At 46.5% G+C, this 22556-nt stretch overlaps 1 protein-coding gene across 1 annotated transcript; it reads left to right on the top strand.

The window, feature by feature from the left end:
* Window positions 1-17323: 17323 nt before the first annotated feature.
* On the top strand, window positions 17324-21899 carry LOC125546337 (uncharacterized). Its single transcript, XM_087516309.1, has 7 exons — window positions 17324-17543; window positions 18801-18940; window positions 19107-19361; window positions 19954-20054; window positions 20512-20616; window positions 21385-21510; window positions 21615-21899. Exons 1-7 carry the CDS (start codon window positions 17324-17326, stop codon window positions 21718-21720), a joined length of 1053 nt encoding a protein of 350 aa, XP_087372435.1. The 3' UTR covers window positions 21721-21899.
* The last annotated feature ends 657 nt before the right edge of the window (window positions 21900-22556 follow it).

The raw sequence follows: 22556 nt of genomic DNA on the forward strand, positions 1-22556 counted from the left end.
ATCTCAACGATCTTATATTAGTTTACAGAGGAAGTATCTGCGACGAAAGGTGCCCACGGTAGCAAAGATTCAATAGAATGTCACTCACTTTATTTTCTGCTATATCCTAAAAGCATGTTTAGATCTTCAGTTGGATATATTGTACGGACCAACATCACATCTTCATCCCTGTTTTCTTGCTTTCTTCACAAGGGTTGTTGTCAATTTCAGCAAAGGTAACGACTTGATTGTTTTGTTGTGATCACGGACACTATTACGTTACTAGTAAAATGCCCGTGCGTTGCCACGGGCAATGGTACATGTATAAATCATGGACATATCACTGAATAATCTCATTTTAATGATTATAAAAAAAGCTTTAGATTCTAAAAAAGATAAATGATTGCACAATTATTTGATATCACAACTGATTCGGTTTCTCTCAATAACACCTGAAGTTGCATATTAAACACAAATGGCCCCCCATGACGGAGGTGACCACAAAATACATCTCTCTAAATTAAAAAACATACAATTATCTATTTTTATTCTAAAAACATAGTTGTACATAATAAAAAAAAGAGAAAGTAGTATAAGTGCCAATTTCTCCCTTATGATGTAATTAAGGATCTCTCTATAGATGATGTTCTTCATGTACGTACCAACATGACGATCGGATCTCTTGTTTTTGCTGCAATTTGAACTTTTTTTGCATCTGAGTTCTTTTTCTTATTACCAAAATCCAGGATGGCAAGAATCCTGACATTTTGTCTAGCGATGGATGTAGATAGTGCAACACACAACTGCCCATGAGAAAACACTGGCTCGGGCAAGTAAATATCGGCGTTCAATGTCATGGCGAAGTTGAGCCTAGTAGGAAACTGTCGTTTCTTTGTTTTGAACTGGCAAACAAATTATCCATTTGCGTGTATCGTTCTGTAGCATGGTGCCGCTTACGTTCTTTCACATCTATAGGTTCCCTCCATTAGTATAATATCGATGACACCCATCAGAATGTAGTACACTTACACATCATTTGATCAATAAATATTACTCGTGTTCATAGAGTTTGACGTGTCTTTGAAGGGAGTATGTTCACTGGATCATGCCGGAGACTTCATCTGCAAGGAAGATTGTGTGAAAAAATGTTTCTCTTATTTTGAAAATATAAGTAAGCACCACATTATACAATCATTCCATATCATTGGCAGTATGCTATTTTACAAAGCCTTCAACAATAGTGAAATGCACTTGCTATTAATATACCCCAACATCATTAATTTTATAATTGAAACAATTCGTAGCAGACTGTAAAAATGATTTACATTTTAATCTCAGATAAGTCACAGTTGTACCAAATTAATTCTGGTACAGTGACATCAATAATGATTTTAATCTCTGATATATTAAAATGATACATAGTAATTGCCATAAAATTAATAGCATATGGCAATACAAATTTCTTGCTGTTAATATTTTCAGATAATGTAAACATTATTTCCATATTAGTGTAAGCCAACATTGAAAGACTAAATTAGCAAACAAACAAGAATAGGCGAAAATGCCCAGTTCAACAAGAGAAAACACACAGCCTAACATTTGTCCCAGCCGTAAGACCTCACGCAAAAAAAGTTCCAAGGGCTAAAATAACGTTGGCCGCCATCCATTCAATTTGGCCAAACTTGGGCCCGCCGCCGCTATTACCCCACGGTGCACAATGTTCGACCTTCTGGACGACCCAGATCGGTCGTCGGATGAGCACAAAAAGTTCTAATGGAAACCCTACGCAGAACGTCCTTCCAATCTCGCCGCTTTTCACGGAAGGAAGGAGATAGTGGTCGGCATCGGCGACGATTTATATGCCGGCGTGGTCGGCACGCTCGACGTTTGGGTCGATGTGACGTTGCGGCCGGCTCCTCGGAGCTCTGCACGCCCCGCTCGTTGAGGATGCGCGGGCAGCCGTCCCTGAATGTGTGGGCTGCCGCCCATTAATGGTAGGTGCGGTGGCCGGCAAACGGAGGCTGCACGCGATACGGTGACGACGCGGTGGCCGGCAAACAGAGGCTGCACACGATACGGTGACGGCGTGGTGGCCGGGAGACGGGGTCTGTGCGGAGACGGTGGCCAGGAGACGGATGCTGTGCGGTCGCTGGGTGATGGAGGCTGCTCTTCCGCCGTCCAAAGGGAAACGCACATGGAGTGGAGAGGAGCGACAGTCGTGCAGCGCAAAGGCCATGGAGTGGTCGTCGAGCATGCCGATCAATGCTCTCTATATGGGTATGATTCATTCCTTCTTGTACTATTGGTTTCCAGCCGGATATTATCTTCCAGTTTCTTCATCGTGGCTCAAATATTCAGTGCTTTGGAATAGTAAACATGGTGTGTTTTGGAAATAATGGATGCAGATAAACATGATGATGGTAATGATAAATGGTAAACATGAGTAAATAAATCAACTTACTGTAACCCATTTCGGTAGGTGTCTGTGTGCGGTTAATCTTGAGCGGTGTGGCATTGGGCTGACTGTATCAGAGGTGGGGAAAGATCAACTGGAGAACGGGGCTACGATCTGAAACCAATAGTGTGTGCCGTATGGAAATCAACTCTCACTGCAAAAATGGATACGGATCTCCTTTGTGCGTGGGATTAGGTCGATATTGGATAGAAAGGTGATCCTGTAACAATAATTGCAGAGTTAGTGGGCATTATTAGGAAGGAAAAACTCAAATTAGGAAGGAAATAAAACGGATAGAACATAGGTATCACAGTTGATCCTGGACAGAATATCATTCGTCATTGATTTTCTTTAATACAGTTGGGAAAATAAATCATGTTGACAACACGTCCATACAAAGAAAATCAGTTAATGTAACATAGATCCTTATGAAGCCTTGTTAGAGGCTAACATTATGGATGTTCGAACATAACATTGGAACCCTATTCTGAATATTTTCATTTTCATCGAAACTGTGTCGAATTGAAGTTTGCATTAGCTGTGAACCCTGTTCGGAATATTTTCATTTTCATACAGAGCATGATTAACATGTAACCAAGAATATAGTACAACTGAATCCTACAGAGCATGATTAACAAGTAACTAAGAAATATAGACAGGACATATGGAAACCTCAGTAACATAACATGGTGATTCATAAGAGATGTGCATCTGGGCGAGGCATGGCGATGGATTCAGCACACGGGGTCTTCTGCTTAGCTGCAAGGTCTGGATTTGAATCAATATACGCAGCACATAGTTGGATTTAATAAATCTAGATATACCGATAACTATACTACAAATAAAAATATGTCAGTGTGAAGGGGTGATACCGTTTGATGTTTCCACATGCTCTCTTGGCTGTGGGAAGCATTGTATCCATTGGTATGTGGGTGTTTCACATAGGAACATACCTAACAACTGTAAAGATTATTTCATGCTCGGATACAGATTGCCAATCAAAACATACACAGTTTGTTAGAAAGTAGACAACTCCTTGTCCCTTATCATGTGACATCTTATAAGCAAATGTTATTGCTTCCATTACTTGATATAAGAGCTATCTGACCATGAATTGCAGAAACTATGAGGCTATTTTCGTAGTGGTATGCATTGTCTTTTGTGAAAAATATAAATGAATAATGCCATCATCTAAGCTTATAATTCACTTGCATGTATCAGGACTATGAAGATCACGGGGGAACAACACCATGGAACCATCGAATTAGATTGCTTTGACAAAAAGGGAATAGCAGAGCCGGTGTCAAAGTTGAACTCACTCGAGGCAATGAAAGCGAGACTGCACAGTTGGTTGATTGTAAGCACATGTGTCCTCCAGGTGAAGATAGACCACAACGGGCGTAGGTGACAATAAACTCGTGATTGCCACAACAGGTGACCTCGTGTGATCTCCCAATGATCTGTCGTTGTGCTGTGCTTGATGGGGAGCGCTTGATCCAGGAGTGTCCTTGAATGACCAAGCCCGTAACAAATAGTACGTACTTAAATAACAGTCTCAATATGACGGAGATATTTGAGGAGATTATCCTGTTTCTTTGGCAATGATATACTCTATGATAATAGGTGATTCTTGTCCATACCTTGTGTCTGCTATTTTAGGAAGTAAATCAGGCTGATTATTGCTTTTTTGTGGGGTTGTTAGGATGTGATTGCTTCCATATCTTGTGCCTGCTGTTCTAGGATGTAATCACTGCCAAACATTGTTTCTCGGGTTTTTTTGAGTTTGTTTCCTTTTATCGCTACATGGACGGACGAAGGGGAGGCGAACGAAACAAATGAAATGAATCAGATTTGATTTGATTATAGGAAAAGCGTGGAAGTATATATTGATCTGATTAGGAAAACGTGGGTTTTTTCTCCCTGGGGTGATGCCTACCGTTTTTCAGTGGAGATAAAAAAATCGGATTTGATTACGATAGCGTGGGTTTTTTTCCTTGGTTTGATGTGTGGGGGGTGAGCGAACGAACGAAACAACGTACGGACTCCTCCATTAGGAGTAGAGATTGTCACACATTCCCACAAGTAAAGGTCTGTCCTCAACACAGCAACACCGCCGGCAACTCTGGGTCCTTGTCTTTCTCCGTCTGCCTCTCTAGCGACGGGAGCGGGCGGGGACCCCGGCAGGCTCTGTCCGGTAGAGGTGTAGAATATACATAGTTTGTTTTCAGAAGTGTTGCATCAATGGTGGAGACGGCGCGGCATCAAAATAATTTGTGTATGCTCTTGCTCTATGACGCCCCCGATTTAATCGTACACTAATCATACACGCAAACGTGTACGATCAAGATCAGGGACTCACGGGAAGATATCACAACACAACTCTACAAATAAAATAAGTCATACAAGCATCATATTGCAAGCCAGGGGCCTCGAAGGCTCGAATACAAGAGCTCGATCATAGACGAGTCAGCGGAAGCAACAATATCTGAGTACAGAGATAAGATAAACAAGTTTGCCTTAAGAAGGCTAGCACAAACTGGGATACAGATCGAAAGAGGCGCAGGCCTCCTGCCTGGGATCCTCCTAACTACTCCTGGTCGTCGTCAGCGGGCATCACGTAGTAGTAGGCACCTCCGGTGTAGTAGGAGTCGTCGTCGAAGATGGCGTCTGGCTCCTGGGCTCCAACATCTGGTTGCGACAACCAGATAAAAGGGATAGGGGGAAAAGAGGGAGAAAGCAACCGTGAGTACTCATCCAAAGTACTCGCAAGCAAGGAGCTACACTACATATGCATGGGTATCAAATGGAGTAAGGGTATCATATGTGAACTGAACTGCAGAATGCCAGAATAAGAGGGGGATAACTAATCCTGTCGAAGTCTACGCTTCTGGCAGCCTCTGTCTTGCAGCATGTAGAAGAGAGTAAACTGAAGACCTCCAAGTAGCATCGTATAGCATAATCCTAACCGATGATCCTCCCCTCGTCGCCCTGTGAGAGAGCGACCACCGGTTGTATCTGGCACTTGGAAGGGTGTGTTTTATTAAGTATCCGGTTCTAGTTGTCATAAGGTCAAGGTACAACTCCAAGTCGTCCTGTTACCGAAGATCACGGCTATTCGAATAGATTAACTTCCCTGCAGGGGTGCACCACATAACCCAACACGCTCGATCCCATTTGGCCGGACACACTTTTCTGGGTCATGCCCGGCCTTGGAAGATCAACACGTCGTAGCCCCACCTAGACCAACAGAGAGGTCAGCACGCCGGTCTAAACCTAAGCGCCCAGGGGTCTGGGCCCGTCGCCCTTAGCACACCTGCACGTTGCGTGGGCGGCCGGAAGCAGACCTAGCCTAGTAGGCGTTCCAGTCCAATCCAGCGCGCGCCGCTCCGTTGCTGACGTCACGAAGGCTTCGGCTGATACCACGACGTCGAGTGCCCATAACTGTCCCCGCGTAGATGGTTAGTGCGTATAGGCCAGTAGCCAGACTCAGATCAAATACCAAGATCCCGTTAAACGTGTTAAGTATCCGCGAACGCCGACTAGGGCCAGGCCCACCTCTCTCCTAGGTGGTCTCAACCTGCCCTGTCGCTCCGCCTCAAGTAACAGTCGAGGGCCGTCGGGAACCCAGGACCACCTCTACCGGGATGGAGCCACCTGCCCCTTCAGCCCCCATCTCCGAACAGTATCACAGGTAATGTAACTGTGTAAAGTATATCGTATATGCCCGTGATCACCTCCCGAAGTGATCACGACCCAATAGTATAGCATGGCAGACGGACAAGAGTGTAGGGCCACTGATGGAACACTAGCATCCTATACTAAGCAGTAGGATAGCAGGAAATGGTAACAACAGTAGTAGCAAGGACAGGCTATGCATCAGGATAGGAATAACGGAAAGCAGTAACATGCTACACTACTCTAATGCAAGCAGTATAGAGGAGAGTAGGCGATATCTGGTGATCAAGGGGGGGGGCTTGCCTGGTTGCTCTGGCAAGAGAGAGGGGTCGTCAACACCGTAGTCGGCCGGGGCATCAACGGCGTCGGTCTCGTAGTCTACCGGAAAGAAGTAACGGAGGGGGAACACAATAAATAACAAAGCAATCAAATCATAACATGACAAACGTGGTGCTAGAGGTGATCTAACGCAGGGATAGGTGATACCGGCGAAGGGGGGGAAACATCCGGGAAAGTATTCCCGGTGTTTCGCGTTTTCGGACAGATGAACCAGAGGGGGAAAGTTGCGTGTTTGCTATGCTATGGATGTGTAGCGGACGAACGGACTGCGTATCCGGGTTCGTCTCGTCGTTCTGAGCAACTTTCATGTACAAAGTATTTTCATCTGACTTACGGATTATTTTATATAATTTTTCAAAGTTTTAATGATATTCTAAAATTATTATTAATTCGAAATTAATTGAATAAATGCTATGTGCACCCAGCACAGGGTACACAAAAGTGTACCCAGGGGATGACAAGTGGGCCAAGGGGGACCCAGTTGACCAGTCAAGGTTTGACTGGTCAACAGGGGGTAGGGCCCCCTGTCATTGACTCACTAGTAAACTAACAATTTTAGTTAGACTAATTAAGCAGTTAACAGGTTAATTAACATGATTAATTAGGTTAATTAATTCATTTGGTTAATTAATCAACTAACTATTTTAATCATTATATCTTTTCATTTGATTATTTTTCGTTTTCGGGTGGACCCCGCGTGTCATTGGCCAGGGGCCTTAGCGGGCGCCTGGAGCGTAACCCGAACGGGCGACGGGCGTGCGACGCCAGGCGCCATGGGGTGGACCCGGGCGATGGCCAGCTTGCGTGGACGGGCGCCGGCGCGACGTCGGCGAGGCCACGCTGAGGCGGGGCCGTGGCGAAGCGGGTAGTCGCCGAAGGGGGACGCCGGGGCCGTGGAGGGTGCGGCCGGACCAGGACGACCCGAGCAAGGGCTCGTCGGCGCTGGCAAAAGCGCAACGGGGGGGGTGCACTGGGTCGTTGGCATCGACCTCGACCAAGGCAGAGGCGGCAAGCGACATAGAGCAGCGCGCAGCAGCCGCAGGCGGCAGCGCCAGCAGGGAGCGGGGCGGCGCGCAAGTGCGGCGCGACGGCGGCCACGAGATGCAGCCGGAGTGCGCGGTGACGGTGGCGCGCGCGCATAGAGGAGGAGATGGAGGAAGAGGGAGGCAGCGGCTCACATGGGAGCGGGAGGGGCATGGCAGCGGCTCGGGGGCGACCCGTGGGGAGGAGGACGGGGACGACGATCCGGCGTGGTGACGAGGTCCGGTGGTGCGGGGGATGGCTTCGGGCGACGGGTGGCGGCGCCAGGGGCGTCGGGGATGGGCGCTTGCGTCGGGGTCGGGCGCGACGGCGGCGGGTCGCGAGGTGGTCGAGCAGCGGCGTCGGGGAGGATGGCGCGGTGTTGGAGGGGGAGGAAGGAGACCGGGAGGGTGGCGTTGCGGTGACCGACCGGGGCGCGGGGCCGGGTGCCTCCGATCCCGATCTGGATCAGGGAGGCACCGTAGAAGGGGAGAAGTGGGACGAGTGGGGGGGAAGTAGGTGCGGTCAGTGGTGGCTAGGGTTTCGGTGGGGTGGACAAGGGGAGTGAGGTGGGCCGGCCTGGCGGCCTTTGCCAGGTTGGGCTGAGGCCCAAGGAGGGGGGCGTGCGGCCTGCCGGGCCGAAGCCCAGGGGGCAGGGGGTTTCTCCTTTTTTTTTTGTTGTTTTGTCTTTTTTTTGTATTTCCTTTCTTTTATTTATTTTCTCTTCTGTTTTAATTCAATTTAAAATATTTATGCATTTTATAAAACGGTGTCTTCTACACCTCAATTATCTATGTAATATTTAGTACAAACCGAACATTTGTATTTCAATGTTTGAAAACTTTTATTGTTTTCTTGTAATTAAATTTTGAACTTGTTTCGGTTTTGAATTATCTAGGGTTTATCAACAGTAACCGAGGTGACGTGGCATCATTAGCGGGGGATCACTGTAGCTTAATTATCCGGGCGTCACAATTCTCCTCCACTACAAGAAATCTCGTCCCGAGATTTAGGAGGGTAAGGGGCAGAGATTGGTTACGAAATTCTAACGGATCTTCTCGGTGTTGGTTGCTCTTCTCGAAGAGGTCAATCCAATATATATTGATGCCTTCATACTTCTGCTTCAGGTCAAAATGATGAAGTCGTCATCCTGTCTTCGGGATCTTCATCGTACTTACGAAAAGGTAAGGGGTAGCTCGGCTACGACAGAATGCTTAAGGGGTAATCGTCTGGGGTTTTCCCGTGAATGAACAGATGAGTATCTCTAGAGTTGAACAAATCGAGAGTAAGGTAAGAAGGTACAATAAGGAGTTTGAAGCGGATAGACAATCGTCGTTCCCTGAAACGATGTGTTGAAGGGGTTTAGAGCAATGTGAATAAGTAGTGCATCTGATACCAGAATAGATCAACAGACAGGTGGCACGTGAATTACATATGAAGTCAAGCGCGAGGAATAACTTTGACAATAGGTTGTACAGGAGAGTCAGGTTTCGATGCTGTGGAACTGTGGGTTATGGGCCCACCATGTGGTTAAAGTAGGAAGGGCGTCAACATCTGGCACGGCCATGATAGCAAGACATGTCAGAGGGTAGCCTGTCAGTTATGTCGGCAATAATATCGATACCAAGGTCGAGGGACGAAGAGAACCATTTTCCTGCTCGTTGAACGAGGCGGACCAATAGGCAAGGTTCTCGTCCATCGGTGGTTACCGAAATGTCATCAACAATGGTAACAGGGTCTTACTAAAAGAGTGGTACAATGAGGTGCTTACCTAAGCATGGAACTATCACTGCTTAGATCGTATAGACCATAGAAAGGGTTTAAACAAACCAATGGAAAGGAAAAGGTGGTCATCAGATTAAATAGGACAATGGAAAGGAAAATGTGTTTAAACACATATTTCAAGGGTATATCCTTCCCAAGGACAAGCTGAGCATGATATCCATGACAGGATAGAAAGTAGAAAACCATTTAGGTAAGGGGGGAGGAATCTCAAGATATTACCCATACAATGGTGTTAGGATAAATGATAAAGAAAATTTAGCATTGTGCTTCAAGTGCACTTTTTTGAAAATCGGACTACCACAGACATGCTTCGAGATAGCATTGACATGGTCAACAATTAAGGTTCAAAGTTTGGATGCACGAAGGATCCATCAAGAACAACTTGTAGAATAAGTTTTACAATTTCCTCATGGAAGAATCGATAACCTTGCTGAAGAGGAAACTATAACACTAGGTCCTCTGGTCAGGCATGCTAGGCATGACATCACCTTACCGGGTCATATGAGGATCAATGTTATAATTCTTGAAAATATGTTCCAACCATCATATCTGACCGAGATTCAGATCTGATTGGTGTCAGGATACCTCAGACTTAGGGTGCCTGAGAAGAAAAGGTGAGACACAAATTGACGAGATGATTTGCAAGATTCTCGGGAAATGATCTATGGAAGCAAGTTCTGAATCATGAGTTCATCATTTAAGCCAAGGAGAGGATGAGGAGGTGGCTGATGGACTCAGTGATAATTCAACGATGGTATCCCAAAAGATGGGTCTCCACAGTTATGTGGATAAGGAGATAACATTTGTCGGATCAAATGATATAGTGAAATATGCTCGAGGAGAACATACACAATTAAACAGTGGTTTAAAGGTCCACCCGAAATATGGGTTTAGGTAGCATGATCAAAGTTAGAATGGTGATTCGACAACCAATGGTCTAAGAATGAAATATCGACCATTAACTTCAAAGCAAAAGGGTTGCTAGAACTTTTGAACTCACGGCCAAGGAATGAACGGATATGGCAAGAAGTATCACCTATATCAAGAATTCTTAAGAGGTGGTGAAATTCTCACAACACTCTTGACATAAAAGATGGTAATACTCCAAGGTAAAGGAGAACAAATGCCGGATAGCAAGGATCTCAAGGTATAACACAAAACACGAACAAGTTTGTGTTGAACGGAAGGCAATCGAGTGGTCGATGACAACACAAATCATCGAGGGAAAGGATGGTATTTCTCATCAGGAATTCAATTGATATCCTTGAGGAGCTTGAAATGTTGATGATGATCATGACAATTTCTGTCGAGAGGTTTCATGGAGATGTAATCGGTCGGCGATGACATCAAGTCAATCGAATGATGAAGCGAAAGGTTATTGGAACCATGGGTACAACACAAACCTGAAATCAAGTTTGTTGTTTGAGGTGAAACAATAAGACAAGGAAGATCGACGTAAGCTTAGCCCATCGTCGAAATTGTGCTCCGGAAAGAAGGACCAGGTAGCATAGTTAAAATTTGGCACGATAGTGATATAGCCGAGTAGGCTCGGAATGACGTGATCGAGTTCAGACTCGTAAGTAATGAAGGTTACTAAGAGTTGTTGAATCGTAGTGCGGACTCAATTCAGTTGTCGGTGTCCTTGAGGGGTTCTAACAATTGAGAACCCGTTGGAAAAATGGAATCGGCAAGAATATTAGTTGATGAAGAACTCATAAGAAGTTATGTATCCCGTGGTATCCTCGAGATACCAGGGGGTAATACTCGACGACAGATCAAAGTAGAGGTTGGACTGGGGTATTGCTCTGCAGAAGACAAGTGCTTAAACTTGTCCGAGAAATGGTATTAAGGAGAAAATATGGTCGGAACCATGATTGCAAAGGACCAAACATAGATACAGGACGAACTTATAACAAGGGGATTATTATCATTTACAAGAAGCTTCGATGAAAAGTTCCACATCGGGTCCATGGGCACGAACGCAAAGGCTCAAGGTCGACTCCCACTTCTTCAATGCATAACCTTTCATTTTACTTCTCGCATTTGATGAGGCTGTAGTGTAGAAATTTTATCTGGGGAAACAACAGAAGAGTATGACTCGCGAAAACTTTCGGGTTCATACCATTTGGGGAAGGCATAGGTTCAACCCATCGGGGCATCTTAGGAGTATATACCACAAATTTCAAGAATAATAACACAAGCTCGATAGTAGAGCATGCTTGAGAAAGCAGAGGATACAATTTACCAAAGGCATTATGTATCCGAGGAAAAGGCTCACAGACTTTTTGAATATGAAGGACGTTGTCGGATAAAATCCAACAAAGGATCTGGTGGTCCTCAAGGGATCTGGTGTGAGCATCGGTACTCAACCAGAGGGAGAAACAATGCAAGGAGATCAGACTTTAGAAACAACTGACTAATTCAGAGCTCAAATGCAAAGGAATTATGATTTTCAAATCAAGGGATCAGAAGCAATGTTCTGATTAGGGATGGATAAGTTGAATATCCTTAGGGGTACAATCGACGACAATTGGATTTATTGAGAACCAACTCATGTTTAAAATGACGTCTGAGCCGGAAAGATAATTAAAAGGATCAACTGATGATTGCGTGCATTCGCACTCATGTTGAATCAAAGGGATCAAAATGATGGTGCCTAAGGATACTAACGAATATTGCCAGACATATGGAAAGCATCCATCATGCAAGCAGACAAGTATTGCAGAGCAATAAGCTACTAAGGATTTTTGGAGGATCGAATAGTATTTCGAAGACCATTGAGAAACACATGAACAACTGGGGATGAGCGGATACTCGGAAAGTGCGAGAAATTATTCTTAGGGGTAATCAGGTGGCAAAGAACTGCAAGGCAGTAGGCACAAAATATTCTCGGGGTATCTTGTAATAACAAGATCGACTGGGAATAAAAGTAAGCACGACAGGTGTAAGTATTTATCCATAGGGATATTTCGGTGGAAGGGAATTGCAAAAGCAACGGCACAAGGTCTCGAGAGAATATCGGAGAGTATCTTTGAAATCTTCTGGTGCAGCCGGCGATCATCTGGACTGTAGGGGCTCTCCGGGAGAAAGTAATTTCGAGAACCTAAAGTTAGATTTTAGTAAAAATCGTTTAACCCGAATAGAAGAGAGTTCATAATCCCGGAGTAAAGATCGAGGAGTAAAAGATTCTAATACCACCCAAATGGCAACGTGGGCCCGTAAGGCACACGGCCATGTTAGTAAAAGTTTTTGTAATGTCTAGACTCAACTTCGACCAAAGAGTGTGGAAGGGGGGATTCCTACAGGTAGTCGGCTCTGATACCAACTTGTGACGCCCCCGATTTAATCGTACACTAATCATACACGCAAACGTGTACGATCAAGATCAGGGACTCACGGGAAGATATCACAACACAACTCTACAAATAAAATAAGTCATACAAGCATCATATTACAAGCCAGGGGCCTCGAAGGCTCGAATACAAGAGCCCGATCATAGACGAGTCAGCGGAAGCAACAATATCTGAGTACAGACATAAGATAAACAAGTTTGCCTGAAGAAGGCTAGCAAAAACTAGGATATAGATCGAAAGAGGCGCAGGCCTCCTGCCTGGGATCCTCCTAACTACTCCTGGTCGTCGTCAGCGGGCATCACGTAGTAGTAGGCACCTCCGGTGTAGTAGGAGTCGTCGTCGAAGATGGCGTCTGGCTCCTGGGCTCCAACATCTGGTTGCGACAACCAGATAAAAGGGATAGGGGGAAAAGAGGGAGAAAGCAACCGTGAGTACTCATCCAAAGTACTCGCAAGCAAGGAGCTACACTACATATGCATGGGTATCAAATGGAGTAAGGGTATCATATGTGAACTGAACTGCAGAATGCCAGAATAAGAGGGGGATAACTAATCCTGTCGAAGTCTACGCTTCTGGCAGCCTCCGTCTTGCAGCATGTAGAAGAGAGTAAACTGAAGACCTCCAAGTAGCATCGTATAGCATAATCCTAACCGATGATCCTCCCCTCGTCGCCCTGTGAGAGAGCGACCACCGGTTGTATCTGGCACTTAGAAGGGTGTGTTTTATTAAGTATCCAGTTCTAGTTGTCATAAGGTCAAGGTACAACTCCAAGTCGTCCTGTTACCGAAGATCACGGCTATTCGAATAGATTAACTTCCCTGCAGGGGTGCACCACATAACCCAACACGCTCGATCCCATTTGGCCGGACACACTTTTCTGGGTCATGCCCGGCCTTGGAAGATCAACACGTCGCAGCCCCACCTAGACCAACAGAGAGGTCAGCACGCCGGTCTAAACCTAAGCGCCCAGGGGTCTGGGCCCATCGCCCTTAGCACACCTGCACGTTGCGTGGGCGGCCGGAAGCAGACCTAGCCTAGTAGGCGTTCCAGTCCAATCCAGCGCGCGCCGCTCCGTTGCTGACGTCACGAAGGCTTCGGCTGATACCACGACGTCGAGTGCCCATAACTGTCCCCGCGTAGATGGTTAGTGCGTATAGGCCAGTAGCCAGACTCAGATTAAATACCAAGATCTCGTTAAACGTGTTAAGTATCCGCGAACGCCGACTAGGGCCAGGCCCACCTCTCTCCTAGGTGGTCTCAACCTGCCCTGTCGCTCCGCCTCAAGTAACAGTCGGGGGCCGTCGGGAACCCAGGACCACCTCTACCGGGATGGAGCCACCTGCCCCTTCAGCCCCCATCTCCGAACAGTATCACAGGTAATGTAACTGTGTAAAGTATATCGTATATGCCCGTGATCACCTCCCGAAGTGATCACGACCCAATAGTATAGCATGGCAGACGGACAAGAGTGTAGGGCCACTGATGGAACACTAGCATCCTATACTAAGCAGTAGGATAGCAGGTAATGGTAACAACAGTAGTAGCAAGGACAGGCTATGCATCAGGATAGGAATAACGGAAAGCAGTAACATGCTACACTACTCTAATGCAAGCAGTATAGAGGAGAGTAGGCGATATCTGGTGATCAAGGGGGGGGGGGGGCTTGCCTGGTTGCTCTGGCAAGAGAGAGGGGTCGTCAACACCGTAATCGACCGGGGCATCAACGGCGTCGGTCTCGTAGTCTACCGGAAAGAAGTAACAGAGGGGGAACACAATAAATAACAAAGCAATCAAATCATAACATGACAAACGTGGTGCTAGAGGTGATCTAACGTAGGGATAGGTGATACCGGCGAAGGGGGGGAAACATCCGGGAAAGTATTCCCGGTGTTTCGCGTTTTCGGACAGATGAACCAGAGGGGGAAAGTTGCGTGTTTGCTATGCTATGGATGTGTAGCGGACGAACGGACTGCGTATCCGGGTTCGTCTCGTCGTTCTGAGCAACTTTCATGTACAAAGTATTTTCATCTGACTTACGGATTATTTTATATAATTTTTCAAAGTTTTAATGATATTCTGAAATTATTATTAATTTGAAATTAATTGAATAAATGCTATGTGCACCCAGCACAGGGTACACAAAAGTGTACCCAGGGGATGACAAGTGGGCCAAGGGGGACCCAGTTGACCAGTCAAGGTTTGACTGGTCAACAGGGGGTAGGGCCCCCTGTCATTGACTCACTAGTAAACTAACAATTTTAGTTAGACTAATTAAGCAGTTAACAGGTTAATTAACATGATTAATTAGGTTAATTAATTCATTTGGTTAATTAATCAACTAACTATTTTAATCATTATATCTTTTCATTTAATTATTTTTCATTTTCGGGTGGACCCCGCGTGTCATTGGCCAGGGGCCTTAGCGGGCGCCTGGAGCGTAACCCGAACGGGCGACGGGCGTGCGACGCCAGGCGCCATGGGGTGGACCCGGGCGATGGCCAGCGTGCGTGGACGGGCGCCGGCGCGACGTCGGCGAGGCCACGCCGAGATGGGGCCGTGGCGAAGCGGGTAGTCGCCGAAGGGGGACGCCGGGGCCGTGGAGGGTGCGGCCGGACCAGGACGACCCGAGCAAGGGCTCGTCGGCGCTGGCAAAAGCGCAACGGGGGGGGTGCACTGGGTCGTTGGCATCGGCCTCGACCAAGGCAGAGGCGGCAAGCGACGTAGAGCAGTGCGCAGCAGCCGCAGGCGGCAGCGCCTGTAGGGAGCGGGGCGGCGCACAAGTGCGGCGCGACGGCGGCCACGGGATGCAGCGGGAGTGCGCGGTGACGGTGGCGCGCGCGCACAGAGGAGGAGATGGAGGAAGAGGGAGGCAGCGGCTCACATGGGAGCGGGAGGGGCATGGCAGCGGCTCGGGGGCGACCCGTGGGGAGGAGGACGGGGACGACGCTCCGGCGTGGTGACGAGGTCCGGTGGTGCGGGGGACGGCTTCGGGCGATGGGTGGCGGCGCCAGTGGCGTCGGGGATGGGCGCTTGCGTCGGGGTCGGGCGCGACGGCGGCGGGTCGCGCGGTGGTCGAGCAGCGGCGTCGGGGAGGATGGCGCGGTGTTGGAGGGGGAGGAAGGAGAGCGGGAGGGTGGCGCTGCGGTGACCGACCGGGGCGCGGGGCCGGGTGCCTCCGATCCCGATCTGGATCGGGGAGGCACCGTAGAAGGGGAGAAGTGGGACGAGTGGGGGGGGAGTGGGTGCGGTCAGTGGTGGCTAGGGTTTCGGTGGGGTGGACAAGGGGAGTGAGGTGGGCCGGCCTGGCGGCCTTTGCCAGGTTGGGCTGAGGCCCAAGGAGGGGGGCGTGCGGCCTGCCGGGCCGAAGCCCAGGGGGCAGGGGGTTTCTCCTTTTTTTTGTTGTTTTGTCTTTTTTTTGTATTTCCTTTCTTTTATTTATTTTCTCTTCTGTTTTAATTCAATTTAAAATATTTATGCATTTTATAAAACTGTGTCTTCTACACCTCAATTATCTATGTAATATTTAGTACAAACCGAACATTTTTATTTCAATGTTTGAAAACTTTTATTGTTTTCTTGTAATTAAATTTTGAACTTGTTTCGGTTTTGAATTATCTAGGGTTTATCAACAGTAACCGAGGTGACGTGGCATCATTAGCGGGGGATCACTGTAGCTTAATTATCCGGGCGTCACATGCTCCATCTCATTCGCGCTCTAACGGGTGGTGATGGGGAGCAGGTTGATCGGTCTTCTTGCCGGGCTTGATATCAGGTAAATCCTAAACTGGGATCTAGCGGACATGGGTAAGAACCCTGGCCGGCGTGCCACAAAGTCACGGTCTCATCGCTCGAGGTGGTCTGTTTCATCGGCTCAAAAAGTATCCTTGTATGCAAAGGTGTTCCTCTAGTTCTTGGTATGAAGGCAATTCCCCTCTTTCTTTGATGTTGCCTCAACGGCGGAGGTGGACGATGGTGGTCGACGTTTTGGGGTGGCACAAGATTCTATGAAAGTGAAATTTTAGTTTTACTTCTTGCGGAGTCTTTGATGCAACATTGCAAGACATCTATGTATGTCTCGTATGATGACCATATGTGTGCTCTTTCTAATACAATTGTATAATGACATATATGTGGTTATATAGAAAAAATAAAGGATTGTCGAAGTGAGCATGAAAACCGGAAAACCACCTAAGAGCTCGATTGATAAAGTTAAGGTTTCTTGCAGCAAACAAAGATTTGGGATGAAAACTAAACTTGCAATGAAGTCGAGAACCGAAGTAAAACTTTCTTCAAGTGCGATCGCTTCTCCGTACAAACTACTACCTCAATTCCTAAATATAAGACGTTTTGCCAGTTTAATTAAACTGCTCAAACGTCGTAATGGTGGTAGTAGTATAATTGTGTGACATACTGCATCATATCAAGTACCCGTTTGAAGGCTTTCAACAAAGAAGGTACCCGTTTGAAGTTTGAACTGTATACGTGTGGCATAGGATCGCGTTAGATGGGCCGTGGAGGTTATGGAGTAATTATCAACCCCATGATATTCGATGCAAAAACAAAAACGCCATGATAGCAATGTTTCAAAATATCGGATGTCCGACCGAGTCCGATGGCCAAACCTGGTTTGGTTATGTACTCCTAATGAGTATATGGCACGCGGATCGTTTAACACCTGCCTGATCCGCAACACATCAGATCGATACCGCCGGTTGCTATGGACGAGGACGCGGCGATCTCGGCCTCGTCTCGCTGGCCTGACCTCGCGCCGGACCTGCTCCATGACATTGCTGGCCGCGTTCACGATGCCGCCGACTTCATCCGCCTCGCTGTCTGCAGATCATGGCGCGAGTCACGGTCTCAGACGCCGGTGTCGAGGGCCCAGTTCTTGCCGTGGCTTCTGGCGCCGTCCAGCAGAGACCCGACGCCCCGCTCAGGTTTAGATGCGTCTTCTCCACGAGAAGCTTGAAATCATTAATTAAGGAGTACTCCTTGCAAAGGATATCCTATTTTTCCAGGTCATGACAAGTGGCGCACGTGCAGCGGGTCACTTGTCGCAACCTGGGAGTTTTCTCTTTTTTCGTAGATCCGTTTATTCAAAACATTTTATCTTTTAAACCGTGCGTTCAAATCTCGAACCGTTTTCATCATTAGATTCCTCGCGTCGAGATCTTCAAAATTAAATCCCATGTTGATAGATTTTGACGAACTTTTTTTTCATGAAAAAACCGGACGAAAAAAGCCGGACGAAAAAACCGAACCGGGAGCACGGTTTTTTCCTTTTCCGAAAGAGGTGCCCGTGTCTCTTTCGAAATCACAACCGTGCCTCTCGTGGAAGCAAAACCGTGACTCTCGTGGAAGGAAAAAAACAGAAAATGTGTTTTTTTTCCATTTCCGAGTGGCACGGCCGTGACTCTCGCGAAAGCACAACAGTGCCTCTCGCAAAATCAAAACCGTGACTCTCGCAAAAGAAAAAAAAAGAAAACGTGTATTTTTTTCCCTTTCCGAGAGGCACGGCCGTGACTTTCGCGTAAGCACAACCATACCTCTCGCCGAAGCAAAACCGTGACTCTCACGAAAGAAAAAAACACAAAAAACGTGTTTTTTTTTCGTTTCCGAAAGGCACGGCCGTGACTCTCGTTAAAGCACAACCGTGCCTCTCGCGAAAGAAAAACCATGACTTTCGCGAAAGGAAAAAAACGCGTTTTTTCGCGGTTTTTTTATCGAAAAGCTAAGAAAGACCGGGGGGAAACAAAAACGTCGAAAAAACCAGGAAAAACCGTTTAAAAAGCCGAAAACGCGTGCGGAAAAATAAAAAAACAAAATTCGAAGGAAGCGTCCAGAGCGCGACATGTGGCGAATGGCTGAGAGCGCGCCAAGTGGCGCTGATCGTTGCGAGTCTCCTGAAGAAGCGCTCTCGTTAACTAGTTGCTTCCGGAGAAGCTACCACGCATCGCCTCCGTCGTCGACGCCGCCCTGCAGGAACTGGGTGTCCACCCCTGACGGCACCACCGTCCGGTACCTGACCGTAGATGAACGCCGCTGCCCTAGCCTACGCGACCCCCTGACCGGCGCCGCTGCCACAGAAAGCATGCCTCCCTTCACGTGGCAGCACTGGGAAGGGCAGAGTCCCCGCGGCATCATGTACGACGATGGTGCAATCCTTCTCTATGGCATCTCCTGTGTCGGGTCAGGCTCGGCGGCCAAGTTCAGGGCCGCACTTCTGCGCCCGGGCGATATCGCGTGGACGCTCATCGAGAGGACCCTCGCGCCGCCTCCCACGCACCGTGGCGAGTTCTGCGCTGCGTACCAAGCCGGCAAGATCCTTGTCACTGTTAAGCCTGCCTTCTGACGCGTCATCATGCTGAATGGCAACTCGGACGATGTCGTCACGGACGTTCTAGTTCCGAAGCCATCCAAAACAATAAGGTGTGCATCAGAGGCGCCGGCTCGCGATGTCCACGTAGGATTTGGACGGTTGCGCGAGGAGGTGAGAACAGGCGTGCGATTGGCTTCGTCGCTGCCCCACCGCACTGGTCGTTTCCTTCGCCAGATACGCCTGCCCCGCTCCAACCCTCTTCTCCTCCTCACGTACGGCACCTCCTTTCTCCTCCCTCTCCCTCTCTCTCTCAGACCCACTGGCGGCGGAGACTGGAGGCAGAACACTGCACGCGCCGGCCGGCGAGGAGGAGCTGCACTGTCGCCGGCGCACCAACTGCGTCTACTGCCTCGCCTCCCCGTTGACCTACAAGAAGGTACCCCTGCACCTTCCTCCCACTTCTCGAATCCACTCGTCCATTCATCCATCCACCCGTCCATCCTCTCTGCTTCCTGGATAGTTGGATAATATGTTGAGGGGATTCGGCCTCTCTCTCCCTGAGTTGATGCACTGACGAACGGCAGGGCAGTCCATTCGGTTTCGATCTGATCGGGGGCCTCCTTATCCTCTGGTCTACGATTCGAGCTGCGCTCTTGCGTGGGCACAATTTCGTTTTGGTTTCTGTCGAGCAACCGAGATCTGATGTGCTCTGCTCTGCTCGGTGCTGGAAGAAGAATTTTGTTTTTCAAGAGAACAATAAGCTTCGAGAGGAACTGTTTCGTGGGTTATACCTGTTTATGCAAACATGGTTTTACTTGTTTCATTAATTGACCCTACCTGTAAGCATTAGATTCATTAGCACCGTACAATATAGTTCAGAGAGCCCTGAGATGTCTGTTTATTCAGAGGACACACTTGATAGGCGCAGATTCAGAAAAAAAAAACCGATAGATAGGGAGGTGCCTTGCATATTTATAAACTAATTTGAGATTGCCATTTATATTTGGCTGCTAAATTCTTTTCTGCAGGTATATTCCCACATTGAACTGAATTATTGCTATATTCGGTTGATTCAGACATATTGTATCTTCAATGGCTTTCACTGCTGGGCAAAATCAAGCGATGGAAGGTAATATTTTTCAGTGACACTGAAGCACATTTATACTGTTATATGATGCCTCATTTTTTTCTTATCTGAATGTGTTCGCGTTCAGAAAATTATTTTTTTGTTGTTACTTTTTGAGGCATATAACAGGAGAAAGCTTTGTTGTTGAAAATCCATTAAGGAGATGGAAGATAAAATTATTTGCAATCAAATCTGATTTGCATACAAATGGATGCCAATATTATGCTAGATGTTTGAATAGTTTAGTGTCCAGTATATGAAGCGGTGAAGTGAGAGCATGTAGTAAAGGTAGGGTAGGTATAATTTTAGCTCAATTTGTGTGTGAAACATCCTAGAAATTACTCATTGATATATTTAGGACGGGCCTTTAGCTGCTGAGACCTGAAAATTAGAAAGCTGACAGTTTATTTGTATTAATTTGTCTGTTACCATTTCCTGGAATTTCTTACCTTTTTAATAGGTATTATACTTTACAGATCCATGGTACATTATGGTGTTATCTGCTACTGATTTACAGGCCTTGTGGTTGTCGTTCCCATGGCTGTGCCGTTCACGTTTATGCAGGGTGAGCTCTCTTCTGTTCGTCTATTTACTTTGTCGTTCCTGGGAAAACACCATTAATGAGAATATATTTCCTGTGCAAATTTCTTCTAATTCTTATAAGTAATTTTGAGAGCACACCAGTACACAATTAACATGCCCTCTAGAGTAGAAAAGTATCCTTCATGTTGTAACACAAACAAAATATTAGTGATCTGACAGTAGCACAGTTTTGCTGTTGAGTTATTTAATTTAGATGATTGCTGCTATATAACCTGACTGCCAAATTCTCTAGCATTTTCTGCTTTTAGATAAATTAAGAACCAAGTTACACCATTTTATTTACTTTATTGTTCGGATTATATGCAGGAATTTTGGTGTGGATTATAGATTATAAAGTTACTCTTAGTTTGTCAGCTTTGTTGATCCTAATTTATGATCTTCACCGAGGATTATAGATAACTTTGCTGAGTCGTGGATCATGGTACCATCAACTGTTGTCGACATTTCCTCTTTCAGATTTGATGTTAGCTTGTACAAGCTGCTGGGTTGTGCTTAGATGTTATGGTTTCTCTGCTATTTAGAAATTACACTTAACACTCATAAACTACACTGATCTGAGCCTAACCTGAAATATTTAATCCGGCAGGTTTAAAGTTTGATGTAGGATGAGCACACAAGTTTGATGTTTGCAGTTACAGATTTTTGTCAAAGCCCGCTGAAACGAAGTTTAGTTCAGCAGACCATGTATGTTGGAAGAAAGCAAATTTCTTGCCTTCTGAATCCTCCGTAGCCATCATATTTTATTTCAGACCGAATTGTCCCAGCTCAGTGTATCTCAGCGAAGTAGCGGGTTCATGCAAGGCCTGGCCGACGGCAACGACTTTAGGGGCTGCCGTGATTTGCATACTTCATCTAGGTAAATTGTGCTAGCTTTCAGATTATTCATTTTCGTTTTACCCTGTCAAAGATCTTCTCAGATTAGTTAACCAAGCTATGTAATGATGGTGTTGTGATTCCGAGGGCTCCGTTGGAGGATCAGCTTTGGTTCAGAGGCAGGTTTTGGGCATACCGCAGCACAAGCAGAGGCATATCTCAGTCGATGCTACTGCAGTTGATGATGCCCTGAAGCTTCCTTCAGTAACTGGTATCACCTGACGTCGGTGTGGTTTTGTGTTCAGAGAAGATGAGCTGTTGTATTCTTCTTTCATATAGTTGTTGCAGGTTCTTCCAGATCTAAATCCATAGACAAAGCACTGATTGTTTGCTCTCTTGGGAGTTGTTATAATTTGCACAGCTATTTTTTAAGATTCATTTTGCTTACATTTATTTAGTGAAGCTCCTGCAAAAGTCAATATTCATTTAGTATAGCACAATTTTATTGGCAGCTATACATGGCTTTGCATCCCAAGTTAAATGTTAAGTTTGCTTGACCTTGTGGCCTAGATGGGTATTGTTAAGCATTTTTCCCTAAAAAGGGCAATTCCTTATTCATAGGATATATTGAATTCACTGCACATTGGTACATCGCGTGAAATCTGTAATCAAATGTTACTCGTATTGCATATTGATTGTTTTTGTGCAGGCTTGTACGCTTGATTTTATTTCAAGATTTGTTGGTATTCTTCTTAGATGAGGTAGGGTCTGCATTCTTTTTTTAACAGGAGGATATATGTATTCTGGACACAGTCTGTCCATCTAGCTCTTTCTTATATTTGATTTATGAGCAATTGTCTGACTATATTGTTCTTTTCACCCTCCATGCACGTGTTCCGTTGAAGTAGACAACCAGTGGATCAATGTGCCTGCTTTAAGTATAGTGATGAAACTTCACACTTCCCTGCAGACTCAGCGTGCCGCTGTTCTCTAAGGTCGTTGAGTGCTGAGAACAGGCAATATAATTAGGCTTTTAACGAGAAGTTGGAGGAGATAAAAACTTTCAGGAAGTGTTTAGGCGAGTTCCAT

The sequence above is a fragment of the Triticum urartu genome, chromosome 3A (genome assembly GCF_056163025.1).
Source record: "Triticum urartu cultivar PI428250 chromosome 3A, HENAU_Tu73, whole genome shotgun sequence".
Taxonomy (NCBI): Eukaryota; Viridiplantae; Streptophyta; class Magnoliopsida; order Poales; family Poaceae; genus Triticum; species Triticum urartu.

Coding starts and splice junctions, on each gene's coding strand:
- LOC125546337 (XM_087516309.1), top strand. CDS start 17,324: ATGGACGAGGACGCGGCGATCTCGGCCTCGTCTCGCTGGCCTGACCTC. Junction 17,544..18,800: donor AGACCCGACGCCCCGCTCAG/GTTTAGATGCGT, acceptor GTGTCGGGTCAG/GCTCGGCGGCCAAGTTCAGG. Junction 21,511..21,614: donor GATTTGCATACTTCATCTAG/GTAAATTGTGCT, acceptor TGTGATTCCGAG/GGCTCCGTTGGAGGATCAGC.